The 21,871-nt window shown below is 43.9% G+C and overlaps 1 protein-coding gene across 1 annotated transcript in view; it reads right to left on the reverse strand.

Annotated features, from left to right (window-relative positions):
• The window catches only part of DIP2A (disco interacting protein 2 homolog A), a 215,801-nt gene that overhangs the window by 32,946 nt on the left and 160,984 nt on the right, over positions 1-21,871 (reverse strand). The window contains exons 18-26 of the mRNA XM_065412925.1: positions 18,773-18,912; positions 10,930-11,066; positions 7,859-7,939; positions 7,215-7,342; positions 5,792-5,906; positions 4,286-4,487; positions 3,899-4,008; positions 3,695-3,775; positions 504-627 (exon numbers count right to left, since the gene is read on the reverse strand). Coding sequence (XP_065268997.1) covers positions 504-627; positions 3,695-3,775; positions 3,899-4,008; positions 4,286-4,487; positions 5,792-5,906; positions 7,215-7,342; positions 7,859-7,939; positions 10,930-11,066; positions 18,773-18,912 — 1,118 coding nt within the window. The remainder of the gene's footprint in view (positions 1-503; positions 628-3,694; positions 3,776-3,898; positions 4,009-4,285; positions 4,488-5,791; positions 5,907-7,214; positions 7,343-7,858; positions 7,940-10,929; positions 11,067-18,772; positions 18,913-21,871) is intronic.

The following is a 21,871-nucleotide window of genomic DNA, read 5'->3' on the forward strand; positions in this document are numbered from 1 at the left end:
AACATTATGCAGTCTCTAAACTACCCTTTTTGCAGAGTTTTATGCTCCTGTTCTACATTTACAAGCATGCATTAGTGACAGAGACCAAACATGAACTCATTCTAGAGATGGTCACTTCCTGTTAGGACACAGGTGCATTTGTGGTCAGCACTGCCCTCTACTGTACCTATTCTGTGAACGCACACATCCTTTCACTCTTTGGAACCGAGAATGTGGTACCTTTCATGTGATCTAAATTCATTCCCTATTCACTTCCCAATGGCATGGTATTGCACAACTGTCCAGATACGTTCCATCTGACCTTCATAGATTTATTTGATAAATTTATCCTGCCAACTGGAGAATCGGCTTAGCAGAAAAAGCAGAGAAGTGAAGGAGCCTTCCCCTTAACAATTACATGCTGGTCACTTGGAGATGGATTACCAAATTAAATGGCTGTGGGACTGTTTGAGCATCGAGATGCTTACGTTTCTTTACAGTATCTGCTGTCTCTATTCCCTTACCTGGAGGATAAACCAGAGCGACATGGTCTCCGACATTCAGTCGTCCCTTCTCCATCAGTGCAGCTGCCACCCTCTCTGCTTTCTTGTGCAGTTGTATACACGATGCAGTGCTAGCTACTGTGCCCTGTATAGTACAAACGTGACTTAGGAAAACTTGACAGGAAATATATTTTGACACTGAGTAAAATAAATAGCCTTAGATCTAACACTTCATTACAATTATGGTTTTAGCATTGTAGCGGATAGAATTAAAGACTTGTTGAAACTACATTTAGAATGGCAGAATTCAGTTAGTTGTTATAATTTCGACAGCTAATACAGATATTTATTTTAAAGTTTTTTATTTTTTATCAATTTTAATTTTCACAGTTGTGCAAAATTATGGGTTAAGCATTTTTTTTCCATTTTTTATAGATTTAATTTTATCGGGGAGTCAGCCAAAGGTGGGAGTGGGGCGGCAATTATTTATAGACAATAGACACTGATTCAAAAAGCTAAAAGCTTTATAACCGTTGGAACACAAATTGTCAACCACGTCTCAAAATATTAGCCTTAAATTAAACTTTAATAAGTTCTCAAGCAGCATTTTTCTTACCTTGCCTACATGGAAATTTCAATTATCATCGATGGAAATATTTTTTCGTGTGTATAGTGAAATCAGCATTTATTGACATTTACCAGTAAAAATCTAATCCTGCCAAGCCTAACTATATTCAAATACTTTAGCAGCTCGGAAACGGGGCCAATTGCACCAAAAACTCTTAAAATGCACACAGAACTGGCTGTGCTGTAATTCACATATTTACAAGTCTCCAGCATTATAAATATCAGAGAATGAAGATACTTTGGTACAAGTTCTAGATTTGCCTTTCCACACAAATTTAATAGCTTAAACCCATCTTTGTTATTAGAAACCAAGATGATGAAAATGTAGCATACTTTTCCGATTCTGCCAGTAAAATGATTCATTATAGCAGAAAACAAAAGTAGTTAAAGCATTCTTTCACCTCCGGTGTCTTGTTCCAGCAAGTCTGTACAGGGGGCACTACAGAAAATCCTCGATAGTCCTTACAGTGTTACAGTCTACTCTCCTTTCCCTTCACCCACTTCTCGTTCCATCCCCTGCCCCACAACCAAGTACCTTCTCTTGATGCTATTTAAAGGCTCGTCACCTTTACAGTTAGACTTTCCCCCACTACTTTAAAGGTCTTAGTCAAAGCTTTATTTTATTCTTAATTCAGTGCTTACCTCTTACATTTCTGATACCTACATTTGCATTTCCTAATTTAATGCCCTTTGCTTTAAATTTCTCTTCATTAATGATATTTTTCTGTACTGCACAGTAGACAGTAATACCAGGCCCTCACAGGGAGCACCAGTAAACATTCCTAGCTAGCAAAGCGGGTAACCAGGAGTCCGGAGGAGCTCTGCTAATGAACATGGCAGTTAACTTGCAGTTAACTTTCAGGTCAGTAAAAAAAAAAAAAAAATTCATTTCTGGGGATAACAATCCAACGTGGAGGTTTCCTGGAATGCAGTAGGATACTCTGCAGCCTTGGGGAACATTTTAGAGAAGTGGTCGTCGAAGCCCTGCAGTCCCAACAGTGAGAAATCTGATTTTGGATTAGGACACAGGACAGAATATGCTGATACAGCATTCATCAGCTCGCCCACAAGACCCCTACCCCACCAACATTTAAGCCTCTCAAAGACTGACTTTTGCCCTGCTGCCTACGGTTAACCTAGATAACTTGTACAAACATGCCTTATTTGCCGCTCCTCTTCCGCGAGCCACTTGTTTGTCTGCTCCTAGGCAGTGAGCTCTTCGGGGCAGGAGCCCTCCTTCCCTGAGTGTCCTGAATATCCAAGCACTGCCACAATCACCTAGTAAACCATAACTGAAATGTCTGGTGACAGAGGTATGGTATGGGGGCTGCCAGGACAGATTAACATTGCTTGGCCCAAGCTGAAGTGACCACAATGACTCAGGTCTTGTCGTCTTTCACATTTCTGACTGCCATCGGTAGTGACAGAGTCAGTGGAAAAGCACACAGCAAAACTTTAAACGGTAACTGAATTTCTGTCCCTCCGTGCTCTGGAAGTGAAGGTCACTTCCTAGAGCTTGCTGCTAAAAACACTACCACAAAGACAGCCTCCCTCCCCAACAACCGGCTCTTCAGAGACCACTTGTGCTGGTCTTGTGTCCTACACCTTAGCTTGCCTGCACACACATTTTATTTGCCAGCAAGGTGGAGGGTCACAAGGTAGCTGATGAGTCCGACACCTCAGATCCACTCCTTCCCAAGAGAGTGTTTGTAAGCAGGCAACCCTGCTGACTGAGGCAGGGCACGGCTAGCAGCAACAGGCAGTCCTTAACCAAGTGGACTTTTAGGATATGTCTACACTGCAATGAAAAACCTGTGGCTGGCCCATGCCAGCTGATGTGGGCTAAGGGACTTGGACTAAGGGGCTGTTTAATTGTGGTGTAGACGTTCGGACTTGGTCTGGAGCCCAGGGCCCTGTGAGGTTGGAGGGTCCCAGAGCTCAGGCTGCAGCGCAAGCCTGAACGTCTACATTGCAATTAAACAGCCCCTTAGCCCGAGCCAGCTGTCTAAGCGCAGTGTAGACATATCCTTCGGGCCCATCTGATGACCCAGAGCTCTAGAACACTGTACATGGACACGTTCCATTGACCGTCAGACCGTCCCCAAAAGAGGTGGAGCCCACTGGCACTAGTGGAAGGGACAGAGGTGCCCCTGAACCCAAGAAAGCGGGAACAGAGACCTCCAATGTGTGCCCTGGATCCATGACCATCTTTCTTTTTTCTCCCGTCACAGCTCTGGCGAGGTCTGCCTTCTCTTACCCTTCTACTCAAAGGGCAATGAGCACGAAACCACAAATGCCAGGCATGGTGTAGACCTCAAATCTGAGGGAAGCTGGACACGCAGCTGCTGCAGCTCTCTGAAACTAGACAGGATGTAGACTACTGTTCTAGGGAGGGAGCAGACAGTGAGCACAGTGTGAAAAAGCTAAAATATTGACCATGTGCGTTCATTAATGTGTGCTGGAAACCGGAGGAGTCCCCCCAACATCAATAATTAGGCTGTAACACGAGTCTGCCACTTCCCTTCCTCAAACCCAAATAATTTTACTCATTACTTGATCTGAAAATGAGACTAAGTGCATCTCACCTTGGAATTCAGCAATAGAAAGAGAGGGTGATCTGGGGTTGTCTGGGCTCGCCACTGAAGAACATCTGCTAAGTACAGGAACTGAAATAGAAAGAAGACAGGACAGAAAACATTCAAACTCCCTTGAAACATACCATGCTCAGCTTCAGTAGGGTACTAGAACAACTGCTACCCTTGGATACATTCAAAAAGTCTCAGTGCTACCTTTCTTGCCTGGTCATTATCCTCCAGCTGGGTAACATCTCTCCCTGAGGCTTGTGCAATTCTCTTTCCAGCAACAAGGTTGCCCACTATCATAGAAGCAGGACCAACATCTGGGTTAACAAATTGAGCAAAATGAGAAGATAACTCAATTTAACAAAGCCAATCATAATTAAATAATAACTAATAATTAAGCATGCATATTACCATAAATAACTAATGCAATGTAATGTTAAAAAAATAAAAAAGGAAGGTGAAAGGCTGAAACCAAACATCAGATCTGACAGAACAAACGTAACCTGGTAACACAGACTTTAACGTGTTCAGTTACCGAGACACAACATTTAGAGACGAACACGAAGGCTGAGCTACATACTCTGCTGTAGTTACCTGGCTGTTTTTGTCGAGGTTTAGGCAAGTTGGTAACACAGGTATGAGGACACATCAAAACATTGCAAGGGTGCAGAGCACCCTCTAGAAAGCGCTGTTTCGTTTCTGAAATATGAATTCCTCCGAGTGGCGCCTTCGGCAAGGTGTTGGCAGGAACCAAAGCAAGACAATACACACCCACTTGGTGAATGCTGTCAATTGCCTTGAGGGGGGAAAAAGAATTAATTACGTACGGTGACAGGGCACTTAGCTGGAACACGAATTCTAAAGTAATATACAAAATCACAAACTTTACTTGCACCGTAATTTGCAAATAAAGGGTCCAATTCTGCACTCACTGAATTCACAGAAGTTGTGCCAGGACTTCATTGGGAGCAGGAGCAGATCCATATTTCTGCTCGTGCAGTCAAGCCCAACACTGATTAGGGAAGTTACTAAAATGTGGGTGATAAGTGCAGAAAGGTCATGAAGGCCAAAACTGTGTGTCAGTGTACTTGTCTTGCATCTGAAGAAGTGAAGTTCTTACCCACGAAAGCTTATGCTCCCAATACTTCTGTTAGTCTTAAAGGTGCCACAGGACCCTCTGTTGCTTTTTACAGATTCAGACTAACACGGCTACCCCTCTGATAGTGTACTTAGTGTGTCTGGTGCAACCACAGAAACACAGTAGAATGTAAACCACAAGAAGATATAGCGGGGAAACATTTAGCTGCTTAACACTCACTATCTGCTCCAGCTTGGGAACCACGCAGAACAACAGAAATGGGTCATACTTGTCTTTCTATGAATGACATCCTTACCATTAACAAGTAAATTGGTAATGGAAGACTTAAAATCCTATGAATTTATATAGAGACCATTGTCTCTTTATTCCTACACAGCTTTCCCCTCAGCTTAAGAGGCATCTCTCTTTACATTGGTCTCTTCAGTCCTACCCTTCCTCATACTTCATTTTCTGATTCCTCGGAACATACCTGCTCTTTCAGTTATTGCACCCTGCAGCCTCCTTAGAAGTGACTGGCTACTTCAGAAATACCTGACTACTAGTGGACAAAGTGACCTAAAGTAGCTGTTCAATTTAGGGGCATACAGGAGACATGGAGCACTCCCAAATCACACATGCTACTAACAAATGTTCTAAAATAGAAGTCTGCTTTTGATATTTTGTATAAGTTCAACATTAAGTTCTTTCAGAATCAAACAGACCAAAGGACACTGGCAAAAATAAAGACTAACGAATTACAAATTGAACTATCTTCTGCAGGATTTGAAAATTCCAATCAAAATGAACTGCAGAAATCATTTCTCAAGAACAAACTGATTTTGCTCTTGAAAAAAATTCCATTAGGTAACACCCCAGAAACGCAGTCAGAAGTGAGCTTATCAGAGGTTTCTTTGGCCAGTCTGGAGGTAAGGTTGTTTATATAGAAAACAGAAGCTCTGATCGTCTCATTTGATACATTAGCCTTATTCACCTGAAAAAAGAGAAAGGACAGATCTGACTACCTGTAGAACCCTGCTCATCCACTGAAAACTATCCTCCTCTGATGCATCAGGGCGCTGCTCTGCCACAAGCACTATTCGATCATCATGCAAAACGGTCACAGAAAACACTGCTATCCTAGAACACAAAGGACAGAAGAATGATAGGACTAGAAAAGATGCAACGTATAATGAACATAGCATGGTTTATTACAATATGGATGGTCGTAACTCCTGTGGAACTGTTTTCACAGACACAAACATTATTTATGCCAGATCATCACAAAATCACTCAACTTGGAGGACAAGAGGAAGTTTATTTTAATTTTCTTTTCTCAGATTTGAGAGAATTTGCACTTCACTACTATGGTTCATGTGTTATTACAAGCAGGGTTCAACACATACTGGAGCTGTGCAAACTTTCACTATATAACTTTGTCATGCACATTGACTCTAACCTACAACATCTAACTACTGAATCTCTCTCCAAAGGAGGTGGACAACTCTGCCAGATTAAAAGGTGGCATGTCTAGCTGTATATCTGGACTGATAGCTAGAAAACCGCTTCCTTTGTGGGCCAAACTGGCTTTGAACCCAGGTCAGCAGTGGGGAAAAGGCTAGCAATATCTCGACAAGCTGGGAGCCAATTTTTGAAAATGATGCTTGAATTGATGGCAGTGACACATTTATGAGGAAACAATACACTTTTGTTGTAGGTTCAACAAGTAACTCAACAGCAGTTCCTCATGCCACACTGCCACAGCTGTAATCACAGGAGACACCTGAGCTGAATGCCCCTCTATGTCAGAGCGATAAGTTGGGCACTGTAGTATTACTTTTGAGGGTCCTTCAGAGGCCCCAAACAGCCAGCTTGTTCTTCTCTGGGCATGTTGCCAGGTGCATCTATTAGCATGAGCAGCTGTGGGAGGGAGCTGTCTGGTAGGGTTAGATCTGTTAGGGGGAAGGGAACTTTGTTCTAGGTTTGCTAGGGGTCTCAGTTCTGCAGGCTCTTGGGGTGAAGCTGCTGCTTAATGTTATTTGTCTTGTGTTAGGGTGTCTAGAGCTCTGGATAGGCATCCACATTTATTTTTTTAGAAATCAAAATAAAATAAATATACAGATGATGCAAAACTGAACAAAAGTATTGTAAAGTTTTAATTAGAAACAAACACAGAGAGAAGAGGTCAGTAAGACTAATGATTTCACCAGGTCAAGGCAATTTTAAACAATTTAGAATCAGTTTACATAAATTAGGTTTCATGCTGTATGTTAGCAGGGGAAGCCACACTTTCATATTCATACTCACACGGTGACATCTTGCCCCCAAAGCAAAGTTCAATGCAGAACTTTCCCCAACCTTGAAAGCACTCTGAAATGCTGGATGAGCAGAGGATAAATACACAAGAATACAATGTTAGGGAATAAGTTCCTCTCTCAAAATATTCACCTTCCTCTGTAGACAAACTTCATTGGTTCTACTGCCAGTGCTGTGGCTACTACATCATCAGCGTTGTGTTTGCGAATGTTCACCACCATCAGGCCATCCAGTTTTCCCACCACGAACACCAAACTGTCCTGAAAAGACGACAGGCTAAGAAACAGAAAAGCCACACAAAATGCAAACCCAAGACTCCCAGCAACATAAGATCATTAAACCCTAGGGATAAGAGAGTGACATTATATAGACTTATATGAGGAAAACAGACTCTCTCGATAGAGAATCCTGTTGAATGCAGCTGCGCTCACACAGAAGGAGGCGGCTAGTTGCCAAAGCCAGCTACTCGACCCAAGATGTGCCCTTGCTCAGGGACATGATCCTGTCATTTGGCTTTGAAATCAGGAGCACTAGGAACCCATGATCCAACAGCTGGAGAAGGTATCTGGAGGATACTTCCCCTTGGGAGAGCAATACTAACTTGACATTCCAGTCTTCGTTTCATTTGATCTGCAGATTGTCACACAAGATTATATTTCAGTATTCCTGTTCTGTTTTCCTAAATCCTCCTATCTACTTCCTACTGCGTAGTCTGTTAATTCAAGAGTGGATTCACTTCGTGGGCATTTGGAACAGTTTTGTCCATTCATACTTACAGGTCCAATAAAGCCAAGCAATCCTGTTCTTGTGAAGGGTTGATCTGAAACAGGCACCCCTGCTGCTGTCACTGGACTGGTCTGATAGAATACAGAAGATAAAGTATTCAGATAAACAGTGAAGTGCCTGTGGTGTGTAACTAGTACTGTGAAGCTAAAACGCATTCACCTTCTGTTTCAGTGAAAATCTTTTATGATTAAACAAAGAATGAACTAGAGAGAGCGAGAGAGCATTTACTGTCCTCCTGGCTGACGTGGCTGTAACTCGCGCGGTGAGGTAGGCAAGTACACTCCCTATTACAAAGGGGCAGAACAGGCACAACAGGAGCTGAGTGACTTGCCCAAGGTCACATAGCAAGTCCGTGACAGAGCTGGAACATAACCCAAAACTGAGAACCAGAGCTTGTGTTTTAACCAGGTAAGTTTCACTAATAACTCGTCTTGTGTTGCCTCTTCTGGTTTCCTTACTGTTTGTGAGGACTACCCCACCCGGCCTGCCTGCCTCCTCACTGCTACGTGGCTGGACATCCTGATGTTGGAAACCCTCAGCGAGAACGCCCTCCAGAAACATAAGCTGGGTGAGGTATTGGGAGCTGGGAGGCTGGCTAGAAGATGTTTCCAGCAGTGAGGAAGATGGTCAGGACTCCTTGTATTCAAGAGTCCTGACGCATCGTTTTTGAAACAGAAAACCCTCCCTGATCCCATGATAGCATTCCATCCATCATCTTATATTGGTGTCTGCAACAGCAGTGTCTGAGTGCCTCCCAAAAGTAAAAGAGGACAACAATGGTCACTTCTTTCCTTGCTGGCAAAGATGAGTAAGATACGACTTTTTGTTTTTGCTTTTTTGGGAATAGGCCTGTATATGTGAAAAAATTAGATTCAGACACTGCTGCAGTAAAGCTTGGGAAAGTGGTGGGTTTTGCGTTTAGCACCAAATGCAGCGAGGCTGACTACTGTTTTTATTTCATCCTCTATTCAAACTGTCTCCAAGCCCTAAGGAACACAGTTTCATGTATTATCCAGTTGCAGATTATTCAGTGTTCTAAGGATTACAGCAAGTAATCAAAATCTACTTTTATATAAAAAACGTGTGTATGGTTTTCCATACACTAGGAAGACTTACTTAAGCAATGTGGCAATATCTGAACAATACTAGTATGCATGTAGGGTATGATGATGTGGTATCAGAGATCTACACGAATAATCACCTGACTTTATGCAATAATATCCCTGAAATGTCTTAATGTAACTTTACACGCTAATGCTGTGTTGACACAGAGGTGAGATGATCATACATTGATTATGTACAGGATGCTAATATGAGCATGATACTAGAATCCTGAATATAAAAATAGATGATTGACAGCTAATGCTATTTCATAATTTGGTTAAAGGAAAAACAAGTTTCAGTTCTGATGTGTTATTGGAGTGGATGAAGAGAGGTGTATTTTGCCATGGCTTTTATTTAATTAATTAAAACAGATGCTGTTGCAATGAACATGAGCATACCTGCCGTGACACAGGTCCAGAAAGGGTTACACAACTAGCAGGCTAACTGACTCAGATTCAACCTTTAGAGACATATTAGTAGATAACGTTTGTGTTTTTTGTGTGTCTACATATATGTTGTTAGAGGCTGACAATGTAACCGAATGGTTCCGGTCTATCACTGTATTCTGTTAATGCAGAGATCAAAAGGAGATGTTAACATTTAAATGAACTGTGAATGTAGTGATATCACTGTCTTCATTTCTCTTTGAAGTATATATTAAACTACCTGTAAATGGTGGGAGATAAGCAATTGCCTTATGTTAATCCATGTAGCTAATTACCAGTGTTGCTTAGGAAATAGGAGGTTACTTCAAAGACACTATTCTTTACCTAAGGAACACCTGCTATCGAGAGGCTGACAAAAGCCTGCCAGGGATCTATAAAAACTCTTGGGCCCTGATCCTTTCATCTCAGATCTGCTTAAGCTTCATCAGGGGAAGTTTGAGTTGCAAGACTGAGGTCTCCAGTTCCATTCTGGATCACCCTGACATTGGGCACTGGACTATAACCTAATGAACGGATTCTGGAAAGGACTCTTTGCAACTCTAAAACTCACCATCTCTGCTATGAAACTGACCTAAGAACTCTCTTTGTATCTGTATGTATAATGATCTTTTAACCAATACTCTCTCTTCTTTTTTAAATAAATTTTAGTCTTGTGTCCAATCCTCTGGGATTGGTAGAATGTTTTATGTGATGAAAAAGATTTTCAGTTATCATATTTGACTTGGCTGTCTGAGAGGGAGCTCAAGGCTAGGTTGCTTTAAGGGCAGGGCCGGCTCCAGACACCAGCCGAGCAAGCTGGTGCTTGGGGCGGCAGCTTGTAGGAGGCAGCATTCCGCCCAATCCTAGGGCAGCACAGCTGCTTTTTTGTTGTTGTTGTTGTTCTGCTCTGGCCGCCCTGTAGGGGGCAGCGGCGTGGAGGACGGGAGCGCCCTGCAGCAAGCCCGGCAGGGCAGCCCGCATCCTTCCCTCCCAGCCGACCGAAGCGGTGTGGAGCCCTCCCGGCAGGGGGCACGGCGGGAGGGGCCGCGAGACAGCGCCCCGCTGAAGCCCTGGCCGCCCCCCTTCTCTCTCTCCCCCCGCTCCCTCCCCCTCCCCCCGCTAGCCGGGCACATCTGCAGGGCAGGGAGTCCCCCTGCACCCTGGCTCCGGCCGCGCCACAGGTTTTTTTTTTTTTTTTTTTTTGCTTGGGGCGGCCAGAAAGCCAGAGCCGTCCCTGTTTAAGGGAACTGTATTTCTGGCTTCCGTGTAGCCTGTAAGGTATTGTAGAAGCTGTTTTGTTGCTGGCTTGCTGAATCTAAGTATTAGAATAACCACCAGTTTTGGGGATTGTCTGCCCCACTCTTTGCCGTTTGCCCCAACTGAGCAATCTCAGCATCCCCGTCTCCTCCCCAGTCACACCTGCAAAAAGAAACTGATACATAATTCTGCCTATCTCCTCACTAACTGAAATAATAAAAACATCTTTTTATCAAAGGTTATAAAGGGCATAAACGTTATAGAAAGACACAAACCTCAAACACATTCTTGGTGATTCCAAGGAGACCATAGTATGCTGTCCCAGTTGCACCAGAATTCACACATATTTCACCAACTTCATCAGTTTTACATAGATAAGGAGTTCCATCCACCTTCACAACACACACATTGGCTAAAGAGGTAGAGCAAGAATGCAACGGTATTATCATCTATGTATATTCTGGTAAACTGGTAGACAGAAATTGGCTTGCTGCTAAACAAAGTAACATGATTAATTGAATTTCAATATTGAGCAGCTAAACCAGAAACATTACATATAAAAAATATGTCAAAAAGGAGGGTTTTGTTATAGAAATTTAAAAAGCATTTTGATAATCTGAGTAATGCAATCTCTGATTTATGTATTCTCTAGATATGAAAACTACAAACTTTCAAATGTCTAATCCCCCTCCCCTCCCCAGTACGTTCTAGGCCTTTCTACATAATACCACAAACTCTTAGCATTTGCTTTTGAACATGAAGGCCAAAATACTATAATCCAGGGCAATTGGTTAGGTGAATGAGGATTTATGTAGTATTAAAGATGACACATTTAGATAATACCAATTACAAATTAATAATTCCTTTTGATTTACTGTTGCACATATATTTGGAGACATTAATTCCTTAAATTAAATATGTGACACACACAAATTAGAAATGGAAACAAAAAACTATTAGGCCTCTTTTATTCCCACTGCCAGTTTAGGATTGGTCCAATGAATTTTCTAGTACTTTGTTCAGTCTTCTTTCCAAGCATGCCAAGCTTCCCACAGCTGTTGAGATGCTCTTTCGTAATCTAAACAGAACTCCCTTGACATGCTGCCTAAAATTTCCTTTTCTTCACCAACTTCCATTACTTCATGCTACATCACCTGGTACCACCCTAAATAATCTTTCCTTTAGAGTTTGTTGATATTTTCCATTCCTTAGATAAACTATCTACGTTTAGTTGTTTTAATACTTCCTCATAAATCATACCCTCTACTGCCTCATTCTTGTTGCTCTTCTATGAAGGCTCTCCAATTTTCTACACCATTCTGGTATTGAGGGCCACAGAACTCAATGCAAATTTCCTGTGTGGTCTCATTAAAGTTCTCTACAGAGATTACCTCCTTCCTGCTCCAGGACACTTGTGTTTGAAAATCACAGCTCACACTGGCCTTTTTTTGCAGCAATCAGTGACTAACTTCCTCTGAGGCAGGGGTCGGCAACCTTTCAGAAGTGGTGTGCCGAGTCTTCATTTATTCACTCTAATTTAAGGTTTCGCGTGCCAGTAATACATTTTAACGTTTTTAGAAGGTGTCTTTCTATAAGTCTATATTATATAACTAAACTATTGTTGTATGTAAAGTAAATAAGGTTTTTAAAATGTTTAAGAAGCTTCATTTAAAATTAAATTAAAATGCAGAGCCCCCCAGACTGGTGGCCAGGACCAGGGCAGTGTGAGTGACACTGAAAATCAGCTCGCGTGCCGCCTTCGGCACGTGTGCCATAGGTTGCCTACCCCTGCTCTGAGGCCACCCAGGGGTTTCTCAAGATACAACTATCCATACAGGCTTCTCTGCCTGTGCCAGCCTGCTGGGATTATTCTGCATTTCCCAATCCCTGGGAGAGCCACTATCTGACCGTGTCTGGGATGGGGCAGTACAAGATAACTCTCCACCTGCGTGGGGGTCATGACGATGATGATAATGGAGCTAGCCAGCTCACCTCACCACCTCAGATGCAGGGGAACGAAGACCAGGATGGGATGGCCTAGGTGGGTCAGTAGAGCAGCTGGAACCCTACCCTCACCCCATCCTGTGTTATCCAAACTAGGGCCAGGATGTGGGCAGGGCTGCTGTCTCTTCAAGTGGGCTAACGAGCTCTCTGTTGAAAAAAGGAGCAAAAACACAGAGTATTTCTATATCCTTCTGCTGGCTTGTTGGTTTCCAAAGCTGGATGCTCGTAACCAGAAGTGATATTGGGATAAGTAAATTGAAATTGCTTCCATCATTAGCTCCGTGTGCTTACATCTGTTACTGCTGCAGAACCTCCTCTCCCCTATCCCCACATGCCCTCTGTTGTTCACCCGCCCCCTGCAGCAGCGATTAGTGACTGACGACCCTTCCTCCACAGGGCTAGCACCCCTGGAAGGTACTTCTGTTCTTCCCTCCCTCCCACCTCCAATGTGGAAGCACTGTTAGTGTTGGCTGCTGCTGCAGGCTCCAGGAGGAAGTGTCATTCCATGCAGGGCCCTTTCTCCCTGGGGCATCCCTCCAGTCCCCAGGCTGAGCTGAGTCCCGCCTCCTCGATAGCATAGGCTTGCTGTGCTCTTTCCTCCATTTGCACAGGCTCCATTTCTCCTTTGCTTTGGGATCTCTGTAATCAGTGTGTGAAAGGTGCTTCAAGCTGCATCTGTCTGAGCTAGCGTGTGGCCCTGAGGTGAGTGTTAACCAGGCCCAGGCCAGGGGCTGGGCAGCAGCACCCATCTGGATGTATGGATTCTTTTCTGGGCTTTTGAAATGGGAAGCCAATTCCTTAACCCAAGTCCCCGTCCGGCCCGATTACACCTCGCTCGGAGCGCCCTGTGAAATACTTTGTGTGGGCGGGGGGGGGGGGGGGGTGGTGGTCACAACCCTTGGAGCTACTCACAGCGTTTCTTACGGACACATGGACTCTGGACACTCTTGGCCCCAGAGCAAGCTGCTGTCTAGATGGGAAGGGACGTGGCAAGAGCCAGGACAAGCGATGGGTATGTCCACACAGCAACAGCTGTGAATGGTCTAGCACAGGTAACAACAGCAGTGAAGACAGCAAAGCATGGGCTAGCGAGCCAGGTATGTACCCAAGGTCTGCGCTGACACCCACACGGCGCTGCCTTCACTGCTTTTGTTAATCACACTAGCTGCATTCAAGCTAGCTCGGGCAGGCAAGCCTGTGCACAGCTTCTCTTACAATCTGTCACAATTTTCCAGTTCGGTCTTTGAACAGGAGTCTTGAGGGGCTTAGGCAGCACTTGCTTCTACCGTTGTTCACTAAGTGCTGAGAGAGGTCACTGAATAGAAACAGGAACATTCCCTCCCTCATTGAATTTCTATAACTCAGCCGCCAAGCCTGGCCTGGTGCAGACAGAAACTAAAACCTTTGGTGGCAACTCAGGAAATGTCAATCTTCAGAGGGCCTTTGCCCTTTGTCCTTGCCGGCCTGTATCTGAACTAGGAGACCTTAATTAATAATAATGAAACTGAGTGTGAAAGATGAATGTGTCAGTTACCTACTAGTCTCCATCCTAATTTTAAATTGTCCACCAGAATGATTATCATGATCAATGAATCGGAACTTTGGATCTGTTTATATGATAGCATCTAGCAACCCCAATAAGGTAATACTGCAACCAAAGCTTTGACATAGGACAGAAAGTTTGAACTACTATAGTGAGAGCTCACCAGTTGCTAGGCAGGATGTACACCTCTCTTTTCTAGCCCTGCGGGCGTGGACTAGAAAATTGGGAGTTTTTAAGTTACACAGACGTATGAACCATTAGCTTCAGGCTCAGCTATGCATAAACCCATTTTCAGATTCATAATCCTGATGAGTTCCAAATACAAGGCTGTTAAGCAGACATTCAAACTGAGAATTAGTGCTTTACTACTGCAGCAAAAAAAGTTCTTCAATTAATTCAAAAGCTGTCTACAATACTTTCCTTAACAGTGATGCAGGTGAGAGTGCTGAGAATTAGATACACAGTGCAATGACCCCATGGCCACACACAGACACCACAGTCTTCAGCTAACCTGCATGCGTGACATGAGCAATAGCCTTGATTACCTTCCAAAAACGCATGCCTCTCTCTGTGGAGCGAGGGGACAATTCTATTGTCAGTGACGTTAAGTCTCACATAGAGTCACCACACCTCTACTAAAAAGCAAGACTACAAACAAGTGAGCAGGTCTGATTCTAACCAGTAGAAGACAGTGATACACACACATTAGTACAATACAATAGCCAACATAGGTCATTTGAGGACAAAATGACAGTGACAGATGCATGGTAGATGGCAAGATGGAACAATTAAATATGTAGATATCAAATTCAATTAACTTCAAAAAGCTCATAAAATCAACCTCCCCTAAAGCTCTAAAATAGGATAATCACTATCAGAGGACATTCCAATAACCTTTTGCATTTGTTTGTTCAATACACTAAGCACCTGAAAAGTAAACTCTTTGCACAGACAAATAAGCTACATAATTTTCTGATGCAGCTATTCAAATGCTATTAAATAGATGTATGCTGAAATATGCCTTGTCCTTCTATGACATTGTCTATACTTGAGTCAATGGGAATATAGGAGTTGCTCAAATAAATTAATCTCCAATACCTCCGTCTGACAAGACAGAATAATGCATCAGTAATAGGCCCAGATCCCTTCTAAATTAGGACACTTTAGCATTAAGACTGAACAGAGTAATTTCTCATGTTGGAGTGATAAGACAAAATTAGTTTTTGGCTGGAACTTGGCTGAGACTTCATATATATCCATTCAACCCAGTCCACTGCTTCTTAAACATCCAGACTTGCTATTAATGATCTGGATGATGGGATAGATTGCACCTTCAGCAAGTTCGCGGATGACACTAAGCTGGGGGAGGGGGGGAGAAGAGGTAAATATGCTGGAGGGTAGGGATAGGGTCCAGAGTGACCTAGACAAACTGGAGGATTGGGCCAAAAGAAATCTGATGAGGTTCAACAAGCAAAAGTGCAGAGACCTGCATTTAGGACGGAAGAATCCCATGCACCGCTACAGGCTGGGGACCGACTGGCTAAGCAGCAGTTCTGCAGAAAAGGACCTGAGGATTACAGTGGACGGGAAGCTGGATATGAGTCAACAGTGTGCCCTTGTTGCCAAGAAGGCTAACGGCATATTGGGCTGCATTAGTAGGAGCATTGTCAGCAGATCAAGGGAAGTGATTATTCCCCTCTATTCAGCACTGGTGAGGCCACATCTGGAGTACTGTGTCCAGTTTTGGGCCCCCCCCTACAAAAAGGATGTGGACAAATTGGAGAGAGTTCACTGGAGGGCAATGAAAATGATTAAGGGGGTGGGGCACATGATTTATGAGGAGAGGCTGAGGGAACTGGGATTATTTAGTCTGCAGAAGAGAAGAGTGAGGGGGGATTTGATAGCAGCTTTCAACTGCCTGAAGGGGGGGTTCCAAAGAGGATGGAGCTATTCTCAGTGGTGGCAGATGACAGAACAAGGAGTAATGGTCTCAAGTTGCAGTGGCGGAGGTCTAGGTTGGATATTAGAAAAAACTATTTCACTAAGAGGATGGTGAAGCATTGGAATGGGTTACCTAGGGAGGTGGTGGAATCTCCATCCTTAGAGGTTTTTAAGGCCCAGCTTGACAAAGCCCTGGCTGGGATGATTTAGTTGGAGTTGGTCCTGCTCTGAGCAGGGGTTTGGAGTAGATGACCTCCTGAGGTCTCTTCCAACCCTAATCTATGATTCTGCTAGGATTCTATTTGACATATGGCATAAATGGGACAATCAGTTCAGCCCTTGTCTGATGTGAAATTCGTTATGGATATTGGATGCCATACAGAACTCTGAAGGAACGGACAAAGGCCCCCTTTCCTTCATACAATTCAGTATTTTCATTAAGGACTTGGATAATGGGAGTGGAGAGTACGCTTATAAAATCTGCAGATAACACCAAGCTAGAAGGGGTTGCTAGCACTCTGGAGGACAGGATTAGAATTCAAAATACCCTTGACAAACTGGAGCTTTGGTCTGAAATCAACAAGATGAAATTCAATAAAGAGAAGTGCAAAGCACTTCACTTAGGAAGGAAAAAGCAAATGAACAACTAGGGCCGGCTCTACCATTTTTGCCTCCCCAAGGAAAAACAAACAAACAAAAAAACCCACACCTGAACTGTGCCACCCCAAGAATGGACGGAATGCCGCCCCTTAGCAGATGCCCCAGATGCCTGGACCCGGCCCTGTGAACAACTACAAAATAGGGAATAACTGGCTAGATGGTCGTACTGCTGAACAGGATCTGGGGGGTGATCGTGGATCATAAATTGAACGAGTCAACATGGTGCAGTTGCGAAAAAGGCTAATATTCTGGGTTGTGTTAAAAGGAATGTCGTATGTAAGATAAAAGGTAATTGTCCTGCTTTCCTTGGCACTAGTGAGGCCTCAGGTGGAGTACTGTGTCCAGTTCGGGGTGCCAAACTTGAACAAAGGTGTTAAATTGGAGAAAGTCCAGAGTACAGCAACAAAAATGATCAAATGTTTAGAAAACCTGACCTATGAGAAAAGGTTAAAAACTGGGCATATTCAATCTTGAGAAAAGAAGACTGAGGGAGGATGAGAAGCATCTTCAAATACATTGAGGCCTGTTATAAAGGGGACAGGGATCAATTGTTTTCCATGTCCACTGATGGTAGGACAAGAAGTAATCAGCTTAATCTGCACAAAGGGAGATTTAGGTTAGATATTAGGAAAAAACTTTCTAACAATAAGGTTAGTTACAAACTGGAATAGGCTTCCAAGGAAGGTTCTGGAATCCCCATCACTGGAAATTTATAAGGTTACACAAACACCTGTCAGGGATGGTCTAGGTTTACTTGGTTCTGTTGCAGTGCAGAGGGTGGACTAAATGACTCTGGAGGTCCCTTCCAGCCTCACATTTCCATGATTCTAGAGTCTGGATCTACTTTCTTCCTCTTCTGAAACAGATTTTTCCTTTGGATTCTGCAGATATTCACACCTGCACCTATATTTAACTAGATCAGGCAAGGCAGAACTCAGTGCTGTGAGGAACTCAAAGACCATATCGCTCAAATATCCGCTTATTTTCCCTTTTATTCAGGAACATTGTCAAAGACAGAAAGTATCAGAGAGCTCATTTTTAAAGACAATTTTTAAAAAAACCTATACTACTTTCTGAGAATCAAATGTCTCAGTTCTCAAAAGGACAAGAGCTTGGGAGAGGTTTAAAACAACCTGTTAAACGGTTTACCTGCCACCACGATAGAGAAATTTACCCATTCAGAAAACTGGACTGCAGAGCTCAGGAAATTGTCTCAGCAAATTCCACACTTAGACTACATGTTCCTATCATGACCACCAGTCAGGGCACTCCAGTCTTCCAAATGATTTGAAGCGAAGTACAGAGCTATTTGCCCTAGACACTGAAGGTTTGTTGGACATGATGAATGGACATGATGAATATCCATGACTGCGGTTTTTAAATAGTCCATTCATTAAGCCAGTCAAACTTTTGCTTAAGCCACAAATAATTTTAGCTACTTGCAAATATGCTTTAAACCAACTGCCAAAATAAGGACAGTACAAAAGGAACAATATCATCATCCTCAATTGGCAGAAGAAAGAACTGGTAGGATAAGACAAAACAGCAGTTAGAATACACGGCATATCTTAATTTTTTTCCTGTATTATATTTTTGTTATGCCATTCAACCATTAAGTAGCTCCACTTAAGAAATACACAGTAGTTTGTTACACCTTAATTCTACCAATAATGTGGTCCAGTGGAAGAATGAATCAAAAGCAACACCTCCTCCCATTCCAAACTAAGATCAGATTAAAATAGTTCCCTCACGTACTCAAATTTTTAATATTTAATAGATACTTTCAGACTGTTCTTAAAATTTACTTTCAAGAATTAAAGCACACTTGCTAAGGCAGAGGGCTGTACAGGTGTAAAGCCATTTTCATCCAGGATAGAGTTCTACTTATTTGATCAAGCCAAAATACACAGCAACAACATCAGGAATTCAGTGGACTTCTATTAAATATACATGAAGTATAATCGTCCTACCTCCAGGCATAACCTGACCAACATCCTGTACAGTGAGTACTGACAATTTTTCTTCTGTATCCACTCTAATCACGCTGTAACTCAAACAATTCATAGACAACACTGCTTTTCCAGGGGGTGGCCCACCCAAATCTGGAGGTCTGAAAAACAAAGTAAAATATCAAACCAGCAATGACACTGGGAATACCTCAATGGCAACACATTCAACAAAGAAGCTCTGTGCAATTCTGTCAGGGAAGAAAGTGTGTGGTAAGTTTAACCATGGTAGACATATCAGTAAGGAGACCAACTGAAGCTGGGCTCTAATTGATATTATTTACAGTACTTCATCTACCACAGACCAAAAACCTTTTAGTAGTGTGGTCTAGTGGATACAGCACTTGACCAGGACTCAGGAGACCTGGGCTCGGTTCCTGGTTCTGTCACTGGCTGGGTGACCTTGGGCAAGTTGCTTCACCCCGTGCCTCAGTTTCCCCATCTGTAAAACGGGGATAATTATATTGACCTCTATTTGTAAAGTGCAATGAGATCTACAGATGAAACGCACCATGTAAGATCTAGGTGGTGGTGGTGGTGGTAGTAACATTTTAATACGGAAGGAAGCCCTGTGATCTTTTCTCTCTACTTATCTATCTAGTGTTTGCACCCTGTAATGTGTGTTCCTATTTAAATGCTGGTGTAATTCTTTAGTATGGGTCCTGTCATTGTGGGGAGATGAGGATGTAAAACCATTAGTTCTCTAACCAAATGGGCAATCTCCCACTGGGAAGATAAACTTTTTTTTTTTTTTTTTAATTACTCATGTTAAATAGATGTTAACGTTTTGGAGAGAGGAAGCCATTTAGCTAAAGACTCAATACCCTCATTCCTTCAATTAAGGTTATTACAGAGCTCACACTCAACATCCTTGAGACCTCCTACAAAACCAGGGAAGACCAGACTTGACACTACTGAAATTTCTGAAGCAGATGCAAAAACAAAAAAACCTCAGATCATCTGTATTCATCGTAAAGCTGGGGGAAGGGGCACAAGGCTAATTTGAAAGGTGATCTTTAAAATGAGACACTGAGCAAGCCTCAGGTGAGCCTCTCTAATTTGTGTCTTTTGGGTAACCGGGAGTTGTGCTGTGATTGTCTTTCTGCCCCAACCCCAATCTGAACAGAAGAGGTTACTCACCTTGTGCAGAGAGATGTCTCTCTCTGTGGGTGCTGCGCTCCAGGTGCACAAGCACCTCTCAAGCCTTGGACCGGAGATTTTCAGTTAGCAGTGTCCGTTTGGCCTGCGCATGTACCCTATGGTTCCTTGTGCTGGGTTCACACATGGGCGGAATAGCGGCAGGTGTCTGCCACACTGCCGTAGCTAGATCTAGTAGTGTCTCGTTAATGGGCAATGGCACTCTGGCGGGTGTTGCTGACTGCAGGATATCCAACAGTTTGTGTTGTGAGTCCTGGACTCCTTCATGTGGAATCTGAAGAGTGTCAGCTACCCTCTTTATGAGGCTTGAAATTGCTGAAAATTACCAGCCATGGAAGATGGCAGAGGCAATACAGCTTCACCCAGAAATGGGGATGAAATAGGTGCTTGAGAGGTGGCGTCCTTACCCTCCCTGGCCTCCTGCTCCTCAAACATTTCTGCCTGCGGGGGCGCTGCGGGGAGGAGAGGGCCGTACAACTCTAGTCTCCAGATAATATGGTATCAATGGTCTGGCAAATTGTTGTCGATAGGCAGCCCAGGGGTCCCAGTATGGCCATGGGAGTGGGGGGGGGGGGGGGAGAAGGAGGGGGGAAGAATACGGGAGAGAGGGTGGAATGCAGGGTTGATTCCACCACTCTTGATAATTATTCTGATTTTCCCTATGATTTCAGAGAATGGGTTCCTGAAAGGATATGTTGGAGAAACCAAATTAGAAATAAAGGAGACCAACTGGAAGTCTCTTTCATCCACCTCCATCTTATCCAAAGGATACTCCTGGGGGAATTGTGTGCTACTGCGCATGCACAGAATTTATGTTCCCTGCAGATTTCTTTGCTTCACTGCAGAAAAATGACTTTCTGACAGGGAAGTAAAGAGAAGCTGCAAGAGCAGTCATGCACCACTCAATTAGCTGCATCCAAACCCCCACCTCACCAAGCCCCACTCCCCCAGCCCCCCCTGCTAAGACCCCCACACCCAGACCCCTCCGCTGAGCCCCAACCACTTTCACCTGGAAGCCTCTGCAGAGTCCCATTGCCCCTGCACCTGGAAATGACCCCCCAAATGAGCCTCTGTGCATCCAGATCCCCCAACACTTAGACCCCCCCACTGAGCTGCCTGCACCCAGATTGTCCCACACAGATTCCTCTCACCCCACACCTGAATCCCCCCCACACTGATCCCCTCCCCTTTCTGCCTGGTTGAGCCTGCCTGCCCCACACCTGGTGCAGAGAGGCAGAGCCCCAGGGTGTTTCTGGGGTAGGCCCAGGCCTTGTGCTCTGTCAGGGGCTGGTGCAGCCTCACCGCTGAGTCCGTGTCCCCAGGTAGGGGGTGGGAACACGGGGGAAGCTGTAGGGTAATCTCCGACATTCATGCAGCAAGTGGTATGTGCTCCCCACTGCCATGCTGGAGGCTCTGCATTTATTTATTGACAAATAAAACTTTCAGAATTTTGCAGAATTTAAAAATATTGTGCTCAGAATTTTTAATTTTTTGGCGCAGAATGCCCTCAGGAGAAAAAGGAGGAGCACCTGGAGAAAATGGTAGAGTACTGTGGTACCGGATAGTGGTAGTCCAGAGATTGGGGCCTCAGTACAAAGAAACACTCTATACCCATGGGGAGCAGGGACTCTGGGTCATCCGTTCTAGAGAAATCCTTAGCATATCTGAACTCCTGTGGTACTGAATAGGGGATCGGTACTGACGCAGTAGCCAATACCACAGTCACCGAAGCCAACAGCCACTGCTGGTGGGTGTACTGAAGTAGACACTGATGGTGTCTGGTGCCATTGCTTGCTTGGTGCCAAGGACACCACATGCCTGGGTACTGACAGCTGGCTGAATGCATAGGTACTGATGGCTGGGTTGAACTTGATGGTGCCAGTCCCAAGTGTCTATACTTGCCCT

This window comes from Emys orbicularis, chromosome 11, assembly GCF_028017835.1.
Source record: "Emys orbicularis isolate rEmyOrb1 chromosome 11, rEmyOrb1.hap1, whole genome shotgun sequence".
NCBI lineage: Eukaryota > Metazoa > Chordata > Testudines > Emydidae > Emys > Emys orbicularis.